Raw genomic sequence first — 16,159 nt, forward strand, 5'->3', positions numbered from 1 at the left:
TCTTTAATATGGCCACCTCTATCCTTGAATTTTTCTTCTATTACAACTATTATACTTTTGAGTATACTGCAACTCTACTTTATTCTATCTTTCCTCTCTAAATCGCTCTTGATTCAATATTTATGTATCCACCACTGCAAAATTTCATGTTATAACAGTCAAACTCCTGTACTATAGTGATTGCTCTACTTCTTTAAGATGGCCGCCACTATACACTATTGCCCCTCTTCGCTTTTCACACCCAAGCTTGCGGTCAACCAATCAGGGCTCTCTTCCTCCTCCTTATACACTCACGCACGCTGTTCCTGGTAGCTGCCGCACTGACGGATTATAGCTCCCCGCATCGACGGAAACCTGGTATATCGACTACACATTGGTGAGTTTCTTCTTCTTCCCCTTTCGCCCACTAGCCTTAAATTAACCCAACGCCGTGTTTAGTTAACTGCCCATCTCCTTGTAACAGATTACTATCACAGACGACTACTCAGCCCTGCCGGCAATTCTGCCACGGACTCTAGTTTAGGCTTAACACGCCTTCTTAACAACGGTGAGTCTCAATTTCTAATTATCCCTTTTTATCCGGATACTCTCCTGGATGCACCCTAATTCTTGGCTACCATGTTTTTTGTATATAGACCACGCCGCTGAATCGACCGCCCTCGCGGTAAGTTTCACGCATTGGATTCACCCGTTATCACTCGTCCTCTTCCTTTTCTTTTCCATCACTCACTACCATTTGGGCTCTCTCCCTAGCACTTCCCCATGCACAGTATATCGTCTCCATATCCAGCCAATGATTCAGATTGGCACACTCCTGTTCGAAGCACATCACTCGCTGTATTAACATTTGCTCCTCCAATGACTGGCATGGTTATTAAAGCTCACTTGATGTTTGCTATTAGTTATATGTTGCCACACTACTACTCAACAATGTAATGTAATTTATATTCAAATGTTTATACTTGACGCATGTGAATTATTGTCATAACTCAGTTCTTATGACTCTGCAATTGCTTTCCTCCTTCGCTGATATTACATTCAGCATTTTGGGCATATTATCACGTACGGGTTTCCTAGTTGTCAGACTTTTAGACTTTTAAACTTTGACTTTCCTGAGTAACTACTGCCCTAACTGTAAAACTTGTTTCTTCCCCCTTTTTTCTTTCTCTCCAAGGTTATTCAGGTTATACTTTACAGGCAAAATTATTGTTGTCCTGATGATGATCCTTATATTCTTTTAATAGGATCGAAACGCCGTCGACACTTGAAAACACCTTATATGTCTTAAAATATTAATTGCGATACATAAGGGTGCTCTATGAATTGTTTGTTGGTTCATTTCCTAAATTGTGTTACTTGCAACAAACCTCTTGTTCCTGTTTTTCTGTTTCGCTGTATGTACTGGACACAGGCTTGTGTCCCACTTTGTGAATTTCTTTGATATTTTTGGCATATCATTATATCAGTAAAATTTATGACCACTGTCCGGCTGGACAAGTCTTTAAAAATAAGTACTGATTGGGTCCTTATTCATTGTTACTTTCATTCCTTGTTTTCTAGGGACTATTGTTGTTTATAATTACAGGATGTGTTGTGCAGCACTGGTTCCTATACATTGAGATCTTGGTCTTCGCAACGGGTCTAATTCATGCAGCAGTGATAATGCATCCATTCTGCTTGGGGTTGCCCTGCATAGCAGAGGAGATGCAGCTGTTCTGCTTGATCCACAGAGACTTACAGAGCACGTTAAACCCACTTCCATGGGTCCAAGACTGGGGTGGCATCACTTGGCACGGTAGACTCACAGATGGCAGAGTCCAGGTCCAAGATTGTTGGAAGCCTGTTGCGTACTTGAGGCTTCATATCAGGAGGCCAGACACCAGCCCTTGGAGTCTCTTTGTGTTCTGGGCTCAAGAGATGCAGGTCCAGTCCTTCTCACTAAGGCAAGAGAACCACAGGTCAGCACAGAAGGGCAGCAGTCCTTCAGAGCAGCAGTCCAGCAGAGTAACAGCCCTTTCAGCAACACTGCAGTCCTTCTTCCTGGAAGAGTATCTACAGTTCCAGAAGTGTACTGAAGAGTTGGTGTCTGAGGTCCAGTTTTTATACCCATTGTGCTTTTAAAGTGGGGAGAAGCTTCTAGAGCCATGTCTTTGAAGTGCACAGGTGCCCTGCCTTCCTGGCTCCGGACAAGCTATGGGAGTATGCAGACCTTTGTGTGAACCTTGAAAACCAAATGGGGTTCTGGCTCAATTGGCAGCAAGGCCAAACCAAATATCATCAATAAACAGAACAAAAGCCAATGCTGCATGTAACTTGTGTAGACGAGTTACATGCAGCATTGGCTTTTGTTCTGTTTATTGATGACCTTTGTGTGAAGGCAGGGCACAGTAAGAGGGGCTGGGTCTAGCTTCTCCCTCCCATCTTGCCATTGATGTCCCATCCAGTCACAGCTAAGCTCCCCATTGTGTGTGGCTGTCTAAGAGGAATACACAAAGCCCAACTGTCAACTACACCCAGTTATGTGATCCAGAGACAAGCTGCAGGTACAAAATAGCTAAAGCAAGAACATGGCAACTTTCTAATACTGGAATCTTCAAAATTGTATTTTAAAATCCAACTTCACCATAAGTTAGGATTTTTCATTACAATTCTGAGGACACTAAACATGTACTGGGTACCTGTTCCCATTTGGAAATTGCACTTATAAAATGTATTAAGGTAACTTCAATGTTATCCTATGTAAGAGGTAGGCCTTGCAGTAGTGAAAAACGTATTTCTGAGTTTTTCACTCCCACAACATGTAAAAATTAAAAGTACATATCCTACATTTAGATACATTTCACTATGCCCTATGGGCTGTCCAGGGCCTATCCTAGGGGGGACTATATATTTTATATATATATTAAAAGAGAAGGTTTGGGTCTGGCAAAAGGTTTAATTTGCCAGGTCGAAATGGCAGCTTAAAGCTGCACACACACAGACTGCAAAGGCAGGCCTGAGAGATGTTTAAAGTGCTACCTCAATGGGTGGCACAATCAGTGCTGCAGGCCCACTAGTAGCATTTAATGTACAGGCCCTGGGCAAGTTAGTGCCACTTTACTAGGCACTTGCAGGTAAATTAAATATGTCAATTGGGTATAAGCCGATTTAACATGTTTTAAGGAGAGAGCATAAGCACTTTCGCACTAGTTAGCAGTGATAAAGTTAAAGTGTGCAGTGTCCTTAGCCCAGCAAAAATGAAGTCAACAAAAAGTTACGTGAGAAACCATGCCAACAATGCCAGAACTAAAAGGATAGATGAAATGTGTAAAATCCGACTTCATAAAACACTGAAACCCTCTCTGCAACCTTACTACAGAAATGGGAGGATTTCTGGCATTTTGCACAAAACATGGCGAGGTAGGACCATCCAAACCACTGCAAACCATTCAGTGAGGGTGTCATTGTGGGATTACCTTCTTCTGTCTTGTTTTTAATCCATGACAGGAAATAGTGAATGGCAACTTTACAAAGATTGTCACCATGACCCTCTTCCTGACGACTGAAAAACATTTTTTTTGCCCAGCTCTATTGGACCAACAGAAAATTCTTCCATCTAAGGTTTATCATTTCCTCCACAAATAAGTCCTTTACCTTTGCCATCTTATTCTAAATCAGGCCGGTAGTCATCACAGTTGTATTTTATTCTGTGAATTAAGAAATAAAACCTCACACAAGTTATTTTGAAGTATACAATCAGAAGAGTACACAATAAGATTATTTTTTCTGAGTGCCATCCAGCAGCAATCGCCCAATTTACTATTGTCAGCTAAAATGTTGTTCGTCCACGCCTGTCTGTTGTTTTCAAGCTCTGCCTTTGTCTGCAAATGAGCAGCCTGGAGATTTATTCTTAAAAGGCACTCTGGCAAACTGCACCGGAGCGCCTTGAGAAAACTCTCTTTGTTGAAGCAGCAGATATTATTCTAAACAGATTTGAATCATTATTTTAACCTTGACTTTGTACTATATCATTTGATTGCATCAAAAAATTAATTTGAAACCAGATGAAACAACCATTCTCAATTAAATTTACTGTCATTTCATCCAAGAAATGTATCTGGAAGCTGGTACGTTTTTGTATGGTGCTTGACGATTCACTTCATTTTTCAAGATCTATTATTTTTTCCACAATGCACGCCTGAATTAACAGTACAGTCCCCTGGCAGGGTAATTTTTATCTCAATGTAAATGTTATGACCATTAAAAACTATTCACACCTGTATAGCAGGCGAGGGGTTATGGGCAATGAAATTCCACCACCATTTTATACTACACGTACCTTTCATGCTGTGCATCTTATTAAGGATGTTTCAGAGGGTAGGGGCTAGATGTAGTATGCATTTTAACAGTCACAATGCTCCGGTTCGGGATTTGCAACCATTATTTTGTTTTTCCTGTGTACTAATGCCATTTTAGGAGTTACACTTTTTTTATTTTCTGACTCCGAAGATTGGATACCGACTCAGTATAAGGAAGGGGTATTATAGTGGTGCCTTCCACATACTGAATCGGTATTATATGTATTAATGTTTTGCACTGAAATCCGGCTACAAAATATTGAAAATTTACCAACACCTCAAAGGAGGTGGCAACGAATTTACAAAAGGGAAGAACATTTTTTTTTTACATGCAGCCCCATTTCCTTTAAGGAAAGCAGGTTGTATTTACAAAAAAAAAGTTTGCTAAATTTAAAAGTGCTCACAGACATGATGGTCTCCTGAACCCAGTAGGACACCACCCCTGTAATAGCAGTGTGTCGCAATTTGCAACATATTTCATTATTTATATGGTAATTAATATTGCGACCCAAGTAATATTGCGACCCAGTATGATTGAGAATTTTAAGAACCAATCATTAGTGAATATGCTTGAAATCTTTCAAGTTCCTAATTCCAGAAATGCATCAACCCAGAATGAGAGATTTCTAAGATTGTAAATGCAAGGTATTAAAAATATATATATAGGCAGGTGTGACCTTCTTCTACATGACCTTGTATCAGTTCATTTTGTTCAGCTAGAGGCTGTTTTAGAGCAGATCAATGATATTGATTTTACATCACACTGTAGTGTTTGACCATTAGATGCAATATTAGCAGGTGAGGAGATTTGTGTCCAATAATTTGGCTGGATTCAGTCAGCAGTTGCCTGCCCATGGTTTATTTTCTCATAATAAGTCATTTTATTTCAAGAACATTGGGAAGCAGACCCATCAACATCAAAGGGTGTGAAAAATATAATATAAATGTCTCTCCTCAGTCAGGAGTACTGTGTGTGGCGGGATAATAACCACCAAGAGGAAATTGTTCAATTGGAATAGGGGCATCATGTTATGAAGGAGATATTGGGAATAGGTAATGTCACTGGATTACTTATATAGTTGGAGTGCTTCCCAGCTGTTCTTTCCCTCCATAAAAGGTACGGATACTGAGGAGATGCTTGAGAAAATTATCTTATGTTTAAAACCTAGAGGATAAGGGACTCATTGATCTGACTATTTTTTTTTATTTCAATATCTTTATTTTATATAACAAAGCTGTATGGCAAACAACGGTGTCTCTCTGTGACTACCTGTTAATAGGTCAAAGTACAATTCAATAATACAAGCATATCGAGATTTTCTATGTGTCATGTGACTAAAACATATGACAAGTCAGCTAAAGTATATATTATATAAATGAAAATTGCATCCAGCCCAATAAAATGCTTATGGTGGTTTGATTTTAGCCAGGTATAGATCCAGTTTGTCCCAAATTTGTCAAGAATGTGTTTTCCTAGGAGGTTGGAATAGGGTCATGTTGTGACCTCCTCTTGTGAAAAATAACCATTCCTTCCATTTTTTAATTGAGACTTTGGGATACTGCTTCCCTTGCCAATCTCCTTTTTTTGTTCTCTTCTTTTTCAGTTGTTCCTCTACTTTCTCCACTCGCCTAACACCCTCTGTCCTTTCTTCCAAACAAGCTCCCTTCCCTCACCCTCTGTCTCCATTTTCCAATCTCTTTGCCTTCCCCTCAGAACTCTTCTGTAAAAATAGTTTAGTTCCCATAGATCTCTTTTTCTTGTTTTCCCCCTCTCCCTTTCCTCTCCCGTTTACTGTGCCTCTTATTTCTCTCTCCTTTCCTTTCTTCACATTTTATCTTTCGTCTTTGTTACAGAACATAGAACTGTGCTGCAAAAATAATTTGTGATGTCTGCCTCTCTCAGTTTTGTCCTCTCTCGGTGCTTCTCTCCCTTTCCATTCTTTCCACACTGCTTCCTTCCACCTTTATCTTTCTGCATTGTTACAGAAGAAAGCACTGTGCTGTAAGGGATTTTATGGCCATGTTTCATTTGGCACAACAAGTAATTCCTCCTTCTATTCTTACCACTGACAGACATTTTTACAGAGTGAAAACATTTGTGGGGTCTGAAAGCCTATAAAAGGAATCGTCTGCATAGAGAAAAGAAGACTGAAATTCTGCATTCTCTGTCACACATCATCAGAGGCCATACCAGGATCCCTCTCTGTGCCTTCACTCATTCTGGAATAAATCACAGTATATATAGACATGTACTAACTTCGCACCACAAAACAGCCTGACAACACAGCTTGGAAACATGGAGGGATGGTTGTTCCTTCATGTTTCCGAGTAAGTGCACGTGTTGCTGACGGCACGTTCTTAAACAAGCATTGACAAAGTCAATATTGCGTGTGTTGCCTACCACAATATTCCTTAAACAAGCAGTGGCAAGGCCAATAGGTCTGAGCCATGAAAATGACTGGCTTTGCTAATGTCTCTTGATATTCTATAAAGCTGCGGAGAATGCATGAGTGTTTGCTTGCCATCTTGAAATGGCATGATGTAAAACATTACAAAATTCATGGAAAGAATACCACCATGAATATGCATTCATCCCCTGGGGCCATCTTTGAAAGAGTTTAGTTTTATTTGAATAAATCGCATTCAAAGTTAGCTCACATAAGAAACATTTTGTGTACATACACATGTATGAGTGGCCATTCTGGAGTGACCGGAAAACCATTTTAAGTTGACAGTGCTTCAAGTAGTGAAAGCGTTACAAGCAGAATGCAGATGGGTGCGCATGAGGATGCTTGGGTGAATGAATGGTGTGGGAACAGGAAGAGAAAATAGGTCCTTCCATATCCTGCAAAGAATGGTATGATGCCAGCAGTGGAAGGATACGTCATCCAATCAGAGCACTGAGACTGAAATGAACATGGCCAGGACAAACAGAAGAATAGGAAGGAAAGCAATTCATTCAGAATTAGGGAACTGAGACAGACAGCACAGTCATCCATTCTTGAGGATGGGGATGGCCAAACCCCAAGCCTAAGAACTTGCAACGTATTGAGAACAATACGTCATTCTGAAGCGTTCATTAGTCGGAACTAAAAATGAACCCACAGCTACCTTCTGCACTTGTGCACAGGCACAGATGAATGACTGGGGGTCTGGCATGAGCATCATCATCTTATAGTTTAGATGTGCATCCAGCATACATGAAACCAAAGACCAATGTGCACAACAATGAGTTAGTACACCACGTGTTATATGCAGCAAAATGAAAACAATGATTCAAAAGGTATTTAGAAAATATAAACAACAAGAACTGGTAAATGCATTTGATTGAGAATAATTTTTTTGGTTGGGTTGTAAATATTAGCTTAGTGAAAAGTTGTGCAATATAGGTTACTGAATCTTCGTAAAAGTGTTATTACTTATTTATTGAGAAAGGCAATATGTGCAGTAATGGCAGTTATCACACAATTATAAAAGTGCTGCTTTTGGCACATAATCCATCGTCAGATGCATAATCTGCAGATTAAAAAAAAGTTTCTAGTCCAAACGGTTCAGCAGTTACTGAGAACGCAGTGATGCACGGCGGAATCTGCTTTGCAAAGGTTGACTGGTCACCTTTCTGTTGCTTATTACTATATTTGGGTGTTGAACGGTTCTAATGAGCTGCGACCTATGCCCAAACAGTGCTAACAAGTGCAACAAATGCTGGGGGTCAGCCCAAGTTTAGAGATGGACACTTCCCCCAGCAGGCACATGCATCCTAGCTATACCTCGCATGATGTGCTTAAAGCGCCCTCCGTCAGACAGCTGAATAAAGCAAGGCTTGGAGTAAGAGTGTAATGGCTCGGACGTGGCATAACGGCCAGAGCTGCCAATTTTGGGGCTGGGGAACCAGTTTCGAGTGTCGGTATCGGCTCAACATTCTGTGATTCTGGGCAAATTACTTAATCTCCCCATGCCTACAAAAAAAAATTGTCATTGTGTAATGTGACTGGTGCTCAAAACAAATTCTTCAAGTCCATCGCGCTTTCTAAAAAACTAGAGTGCAACATTGCCCATAGGCACGTGCGCAACCGAACATCCTTTAGTAAATGTAAGCTCTAGCCTTTCATTTATGTGTAATTTTGCTCCTAATAAATAATAACATTACGATGCACGCTTCAAATGTATGCTTACAGAAAGCAAATAAATCAAGTGTGTGGTTTCCTAACACATTTATACAGCTTGCCAAAATTCTTTAAACGACTCTATTTTCTTTGAAAGGAGTCAGAGGCCCAAAAACATATCAAAGCATATACATTAGAAGCTTAGTTCCCAAAAAGGTGCACCAGTAAAGGCCACATGCCACATGTTTCTGGTTTTGTTGTATTTAGATTTTTATATAGTGTGAACTTTACCCAAAGTTACAGGAGCGGTTTTACATGAGCCCCTTGTAGAAGGAGTAGTTCTGTCAATATTTGAAAGACTGTAAAGTAGAAACCTCCCTTCAAGCCTTTTCCACTCTCTGTAGAGGAGGTCATTCCTCAAAGGCTGCTACATAAGAAGAGGAGGCAAAGCATGGGAGGGCTGAACTAGAGCTCCATTCCATACATACAGCTTTGGTATATGGTGGAGATTTATATGAGAGAAATCTTGTTGGGATAAGACTTCCAACAAGCATGGGGACCTCTCAATAAACGTAGAGAGAGAGAGAAAGAGAACGAGAGTCAGAGTGAGAAAGAGAAAGAGAGAAAGAGAGATGGACTCCTTGGCACGCAACATCTTAGTAGAGCAGACACAGGTCAAACCGTTAGGAAGTTTGTTAGCAATGAATCCCTACCAATCGAGGCCTTGTTGAACCACTGGAATACTTCTCTGGCAAAAGATACTCTCAGACACCTGGTACTTCAGTATACAGAAGTGGAGCGCAGGATAGAGGGGAGGGGCTCTGCAGCATGCATCTTGGAATAGGGGAGAGTGGCTCTGACGTCACATGGAGCTCAGGATAGGGGAGAGCGGCTCTGCAGCATGCATCTTAAAATAGGAGAGACTGGCTCTGACGTCACATTGAGCTCATCAGAGGGGATAGCGGCTCTGCAGCTATCATATCAGAATAGGGGAGAGTGGCTCTGACATCACATGGAGCACAGGACAGGGGAGAGCGGCCCTGCAGTATGCATCTTAGAATAGGAGAGAGTGGCTCTGACGTCGCATGGAGTGTGGGACAGGGGAGAGCGGCTCTGCAGCATGCATCTTAGAATAGGAGAGATTGGCTCTGACATCACATGGAGCTCATCAGAGGGGAGAGCGGCTCTGCAGCAGTCATCTCAGAATAGGGGAGAGTGGCTCTGAATGACATATGGAGCTCAGAATATGGGAGAGCGGCTCTGACGTCACATGGAGCTCAGGATAGGGGAGAGCGGCTCTGCAGCATGCATCTTAAAATAGGAGAGACTGGCTCTGACGTCACATTGAGCTCATCAGAGGGGATAGCGGCTCTGCAGCTATCATATCAGAATAGGGGAGAGTGGCTCTGACATCACATGGAGCACAGGACAGGGGAGAGCGGCCCTGCAGTATGCATCTTAGAATAGAAGAGACTGACTCTGATGTCACATGGAGCTCAGGATAGGGGACAGCGGCTGTGCTTCATGCATCTTTAGAATAGGAGAGACTGGCTCTGATGTCACATGGAGCTCAGGATAGGGGAGAGCGGCTGTGCTTCATGCATCTTTAGAATAGGAGAGACTGGCTCTGATGTCACATGGAGCTCAGGATAGGGGAGAGCGGCTGTGCTTCATGCATCTTTAGAATAGGAGAGACTGGCTCTGATGTCACATGGAGCTCAGGATAGGGGACAGCGGCTCTGCAGCATGCATCTCAGAATAGGGGAGAGTGGCTCTAGTCTAACGTGACATGGAGCTCAGGATAGGAGAGAGCGCTCAGCAGCATGCATCTTAAAATAGGAGAGGCTGTCTCTGACGTCACATGGAGCTCAGGATAGGGGAGAGTTTCTCTGCAGTATACCTCTTGGAAGAGGAGAAAGTGGCTCTGACGTCACATGGAGCTCAGTACAGGGGACAGCGGCTCTAGAGCATGCATCTTAGAAAGGGAGATACTGGCTCTGCCATCACATGGAGTTCAGGATAGGGGAGAGTGGCTCTGTCGTCACATGGAGCTCAGGATAGAGAACAGTGGCTCTGACGTCACATGGAGCTCAGGCTAGAGGGGAGTGTCTCTGACATCACATGGAGCTCAGAATATAGGAGAGTGTCTCTGACGTCACATGGAGCTCAGAATAGAGAGTGGCTCTGTCGTCACATGGAGCTCAGGATAGAGAAGAGTGGCTCTGACGTCACATGGAGCTCAGGATAGAGGGGAGTGTCTCTGACATCACATGGAGCTCAGAATATAGGAGAGTGTCTATGACGTCACATGGAGCTCAGAATAGGGGAGAGTGGCTCTGACGTCACTTGGAGCTCAGGATAGGGGAGAGTGACTCTGACGTCACTTGGAGCTCAGGATAGGGGAGAGTGGCCCTGACGTCACATGGAGCTCAGGATAAAGAAGAGTGGCTGTGACAGATAGAGAAGAGTGTCTCTGATGTCACATGGAGCTCAGGATAGAGGGGAGTGTCTCTGACGTCACATGGAGCTCAGAATAGAAGAGAGTAGCTCTGACGTCACTTGGAGCGCAGGATAGGTGAGAGCGGCTCTGACACATCCGAACATTGCACAGAAGTCTCTGCTTATCATTTTACAATTTGGCACAAGGAAAAGCTCACTTATGTCTTGGTAAAACTCTTATCAAGAACTCCTTATTCAAAGCCTTGGAAGGTCTGTAGTGGAGAGGCTCACATCAATCCGTGAGCATGGTATGGAAGTTACTTCCATATACTCAAAGAAACTCTCTCTAATGGGAAACTTCTGCCTGCCCTTCACAGGTCATCGCAAGACATGACACCTCTCGAATCCCGGTGGCGCAAAACACAGCTCTACGCATCCTCTGAACTTCTGCTGCACCAGAGAACACTTCAAAATGAGCTGACCAACAGCAGAGTTTGATATTTTGATCTCTCTCTCTCTCTCTCTCTCTCTCTCTCTCTCTCTCTCTCTCTATATATATATATATATATATATATATATATATATATACATATATATATATATATATATATATATATTGCAGAAACATGTTCAGCAGAAACATGTTCAGTTATGAAACACAGTTGTCACTGGAACTGAAGTACAGATATAGATGTAAGCGATATTAATGTTTTGTTATGTGGGCATAACTGGGCTAATGGAAAAATGTTCTCTTTATGAATGTAAATTAATTTAACAGAGCAACGAAATTGGTGCCACTCACTCAAACGATCTAAACATTTTAAATCAATTTCGACATTTCAAAACTCAACGCCAGTGCTGTTTCCAGTTAATAAACTCTCCTATAAACGCTCATATATATACATATATAAATAATGAAATACGGAAACTTGTCAAACTTCACACGGCATCTTCTACATAACTTAAGGGGCAGTGATTTGCCCAGAGTCCCATAGAGTGTCATTTTCATAGCTGTGTGCCTAATGACTAAAACAGAGTACAACAACTTCCAGAGACGAGCAATGCGCAGTATTGCGAAGAAGCGTCATCCTTACCTTGGGGCGGTATTTCAAGGGCGGCTGAGGAGATGACGGCAGACAGGAGGCAGACGAGGAGGCCAGGGATGCGGGCGGGCATCTTCACGGGGCGTCGGGGAGTCTCGCTTCCGGTCATGTCACCCCTGACCCGCGCTGCTCCTCTCTCGGTCGGAGGTTCTGCGCTGAGGCGATTCGGTGCTGCTAACCTGCAGAAACCAGAAATCCTCATTTTAATATCTGCAGTCTGTCCGAATGCACAACTATAGAACCCAGCGTCCTGCTCACATGTATGTGTGCTCTGAGGCAGACGCGAACCCCTGCGTCCGGGGGAAGCCGATTAATAATCCTATTTTAAGCAGAGAGAAGCCCTGTTTGTTCGTGTTCGCCTGGCGGTGCAACAGAGGGGCTGCTGATGAATAGTTTCCATTACTTTCACTTGATGAGGTTTAGTTCCTGGGGGCGATGGGGTAAGGAGGGGCCCTCGACGCCCCCGCCTCCCTCGTCACCTCTGATGTTTGTCCGCTGAGGGCATCCATCCCTCAGACAGGCACAGTTCTTGGGGAAGTCTTTTCACAATAAACTACGTGCGTGCCTCGCTGTGTCACTGGGAATCCGGGGGAGTTTACAAACACCCAGCACTGGCTGGGAGTCAGCTGTGCTGTTCTGTTCCCCGGGGGAGTGAAAGCCAGAGGGACTCAGACAGGAATCTGTGGCTAAGACTCTCTGCTTTGCAGAGACGGCACAGACACTCACGCAACAGGTGCAGCCCTCCCAGGACCGAGTTCCATCTGCCACTCACTCACTCTTCCTCTCTCTCCATCGGGGTCTCTCCCTTTCTTTTCACTTGCGCCACTTCTTCACCTCCACCCTTCGTCCTCCCTTACACTCATCAGCTCTCTCTCCGCATATGTTTGCGTCTTAATCTTATATTCCCCCTTCCAACACAATCGACTAGATTCTCCGACTCTCCCACGCCCTCCATTTTCCTCGTTAAAATATATCAACAGTTCACACTTGCTCTTTCCCCACCTCCCAATTTTCCCTTTATTTCTGCCTCCTTACTATGGTTTTAAACTCAAATGTGCTGTCCCCCAATGTGTCAGCATTCTTCAGCTCGGCTTCCAAAGCCTGCGTGTTCTCTCTTCCCCATTACAGTCTCTTTCCCTCTCGGAATGTCTTATTTCCACTCTTTCTCCTTCACCTCTCCCTACCAGAATTGGACTCCCACCATCCGGCCCCCTCTTTCTGCATCTCCTTCTCTGCCTGTATTGATTGCTTCACTCACACTTTCTTCCTTTTTGCATGCTCCTGTCTCTGCATTAGTTCTTCTCTGCGGCTCTTTAAAGCTCGCTTTCTCACACTTTCCACCACCAAGGTTTGTCGATGTGTTATTTCTCTTCCTGCTCTTTCACCCCTCCATGTCGGGCTCTCTTCTGTCTCATCTATCTCTTCCCATCCCCGCACCCCTTTTGATGCTTACCCTTTTTTTTGCCTCATCTTTCACTTTTCACAATCTATATGTTCTTCACTTACCCTATCCCCCTCTTCATCCTTTGTGTCAGCATCTTGCTTGTCGTGTGCCATCATCCCTGTAACTCTTACCTCTGCTGTCCTTCACAATCCTGCCTGGTCCCTCCTCTGCCTCTTCCCTCCACGGCCTCTTCCCTCCTCAGCCTCTACCTACTTATTCCCTCCTTTGCCTCTACCCTCCAATGCCTTTCCTCCTTTGCCCTTCATATCCACCCCCAACCAGTAACTCTGTCTCTCCCCTCTGAATCTTCCCCTCATTTTTCTCCCCTTTTTCGCTTCCTCTGTCTCTTCCAGCCTTTACCACTTCACTCCTCACCTGCACCTCTTTCCTCTTTTTCCTCCTCCCACCTGTGCTTCTTCCCTCATCTGCTTCTTTCCTCCTCTGCCTCTTCCCATTTTTTGCCTTGCTCCTCTGTTTCTTTCCCTCTTTTGCCCTTTCCCCTTTTATGTCTGCTTTTCCCTCCCTCTGCCCCTTCCTCTTTTCTCCCTGTTTCCTCCTCTAAACCCCCAGTCCCTCTATCATCTTCTCGCTCTTCTGCCTCTTCCCTCCTCTTCCGCTTCACCTCTGTCTCGTTCCTTTCCTTCTTTCCTTCTTCTTTTTTCCTTTATCTTCAACTTTTCCTCTCCCACCTCTTCCCTCATTTTCCTCCCCGCAGACTCACCCCTCCTACATCCACATTGCCTCTTAGCTTCTCACTCTTCCATTCCTGGTCCTTCCCCGCTCTCCCTACGCCCTCCTCTGTCTTCTTCATTCCCCTGCTTCTTGCCCACCACTGCATCGCCCCTTCCTCTGACTTTTCACTTGCTCTTCCTCTTGCGCCGTTCCCCCATTTGTCTCGAGTTCTCTGCGCCTCATTCTCTTCCCTTCTCAGCTCCTGTCCTTCTTCTCTCCTCCTCCTCTCCCTCTACCACCTCTTCTTTCTCTTCTTCTTCTCTGTCTCCTTCCACCTCCCTCATCCCCTCTTCATCTTTTCTCATCTTCCTCTTCTCCCTCTTCCCTCCCCTTCCTCTTCTCCTCTGCCTCGTCCCTTCTCTCCCTCTTCCTCTTCTCCTCAACATCTTCTTCTCCTCTGAATATTCCCTCCTACTCCTCTTCTCCTCTGCCTCTCCTCTTCCTCCTCCTTCTCCTGTAGTCTCTTTTCCCTCCTCTCCCTCTTCTCCTCTACCGTCTCTTCCATCCTCTCCCTCGCTTTCCTCTTCTCCCTCTCTGCCTCGAACTTCCTTCCCCTCTGCTTCACCCCTGCCCGCACACACGACCCCAGTCTGTTTACTGTGCTACGCGCAGAAATGTTGAATTCTCGGCAGGCTGTTACTTGCAGCCTCTTGCTTGCATGTCTTGGTATATTACACCCTGTGAGTGATGGGACATTTGTGCATGACAGTTTTGTAGGATTGTTTACTCCTCTGTCAGGGCAAATAACTGGTAGAATTGGATTCCTGCATATTTCGTTCAAATGCAAAGAAGAAACCCGGGGCAACGAACAAAGGGGAAATGAAACAGAGAGTGCGGCGGGTGGTGTGGGAGGAGGGGACGGGGGGCTGTTGGTGGTGGAAACTGGTACAGGAGAAACTAGGAAACTACTGAAATCAGACAGAGTGGCTCGATTGGTAGTACACTATCGAATACATCCCGGGCAGTCCTGCCAGGTGGATGCACTGAGCTGTAAGCTGCTGCAACCTAGACTTCTTAAACAGATAGTGGAGGGACCATAAACTGATGGGGGAGGGAGGGTCAGCAAATAGGCCCTGAGATCAGTACTTGAAATTGAAAAATAGAAGTGCAGGTACTCTGTACCAGAGTGCCTGCTTGTTTCTGAGAAGTTCTGGTACTCTCCACTTAAAAGTACAGCATTTCTCTTGAGAAGTGCCGGTACTCTCCCTCTCAGAATAAAAAAGTGCCGGTACTCCGTACCAGACACTTCCGGCCCATTGAAAGCACTGCCTGAGATGCAGCCACATGCACTGTAACCTCCATGCTGCCTGCCTGGAGCACACCACCAGTTCACTCTACAGGTATATCAACCCCCCCTGGACGAGCATTGGCCTACTACATACAGGGGTTTTACTCACAAGCCATAAACCCCATGGATAAATGGCGTCAACACGCAAAGAATCAATGAGCGAAACGTTGCCACACCTCAGTGCCTTGAGACCCTTACTGGTGAGTAGCTGCGCTTTACAAGAACACTGATTGATTGAAACATAATATAGAGCTAAAAGGAAATAAATAACACGGAAGAAAAGAGAAAGCTGGAATTGCATGAAAGGTCTGATGGGACAGAAAAGTTAGTACAAATGTTATGTAGGACATACGATAGTTCCGTTTTCAACTAGGGGTATGTTATGTTTTTATTACTCGAGTGCAGACTGACAGAGTTTCTTATCTTTGGCCTCTACAGCCCACATAGTTTACTCTCACAAACCTTAGTTGCTGCCAGCACTTCATGAGCATTACCCACGCATCTTGCCTAGCTTTCTTAACCCTAGGACTCAGAATTAAGAGGTGGGCGAGCCAACAAGTTAACAGGGAGAGCCGAGCCAGAGCTGAGCCGAGGGTCGGCTCTAGCTCTAAATGTCCGTGCACGAGCAGAGCCCTGAACATATTTGACATGTAAATCATGCAGCAAGCATCAGGTTAGTGTGTGATAGGGTGTTCTCCATATTGTATTTC

The 16,159-nt window shown here is 44.2% G+C and overlaps 1 protein-coding gene across 6 annotated transcripts in view; it reads right to left on the bottom strand.

Moving 5' to 3' along the window:
* CHL1 (cell adhesion molecule L1 like) overlaps window positions 1-16,159 on the bottom strand; it is a 463,163-nt gene that overhangs the window by 203,535 nt on the left and 243,469 nt on the right. For 3 of the 6 annotated variants that reach the window (XM_085624524.1, XM_085624521.1, XM_085624522.1), the window contains one exon: window positions 11,977-12,164. In XM_085624524.1, coding sequence (XP_085480650.1) covers window positions 11,977-12,094 — 118 coding nt within the window. In that variant the 5' untranslated portion in view covers window positions 12,095-12,164. Of the gene's footprint in view, window positions 1-11,976; window positions 12,165-12,243; window positions 12,371-16,159 lie in introns of those variants that run through there. The other 3 variants (XM_085624520.1, XM_085624523.1, XM_085624525.1) reach the window with 2 other exon arrangements.

Source organism: Triturus cristatus, chromosome 9, assembly GCF_964204655.1.
Source record: "Triturus cristatus chromosome 9, aTriCri1.1, whole genome shotgun sequence".
Taxonomy (NCBI): Eukaryota; Metazoa; Chordata; class Amphibia; order Caudata; family Salamandridae; genus Triturus; species Triturus cristatus.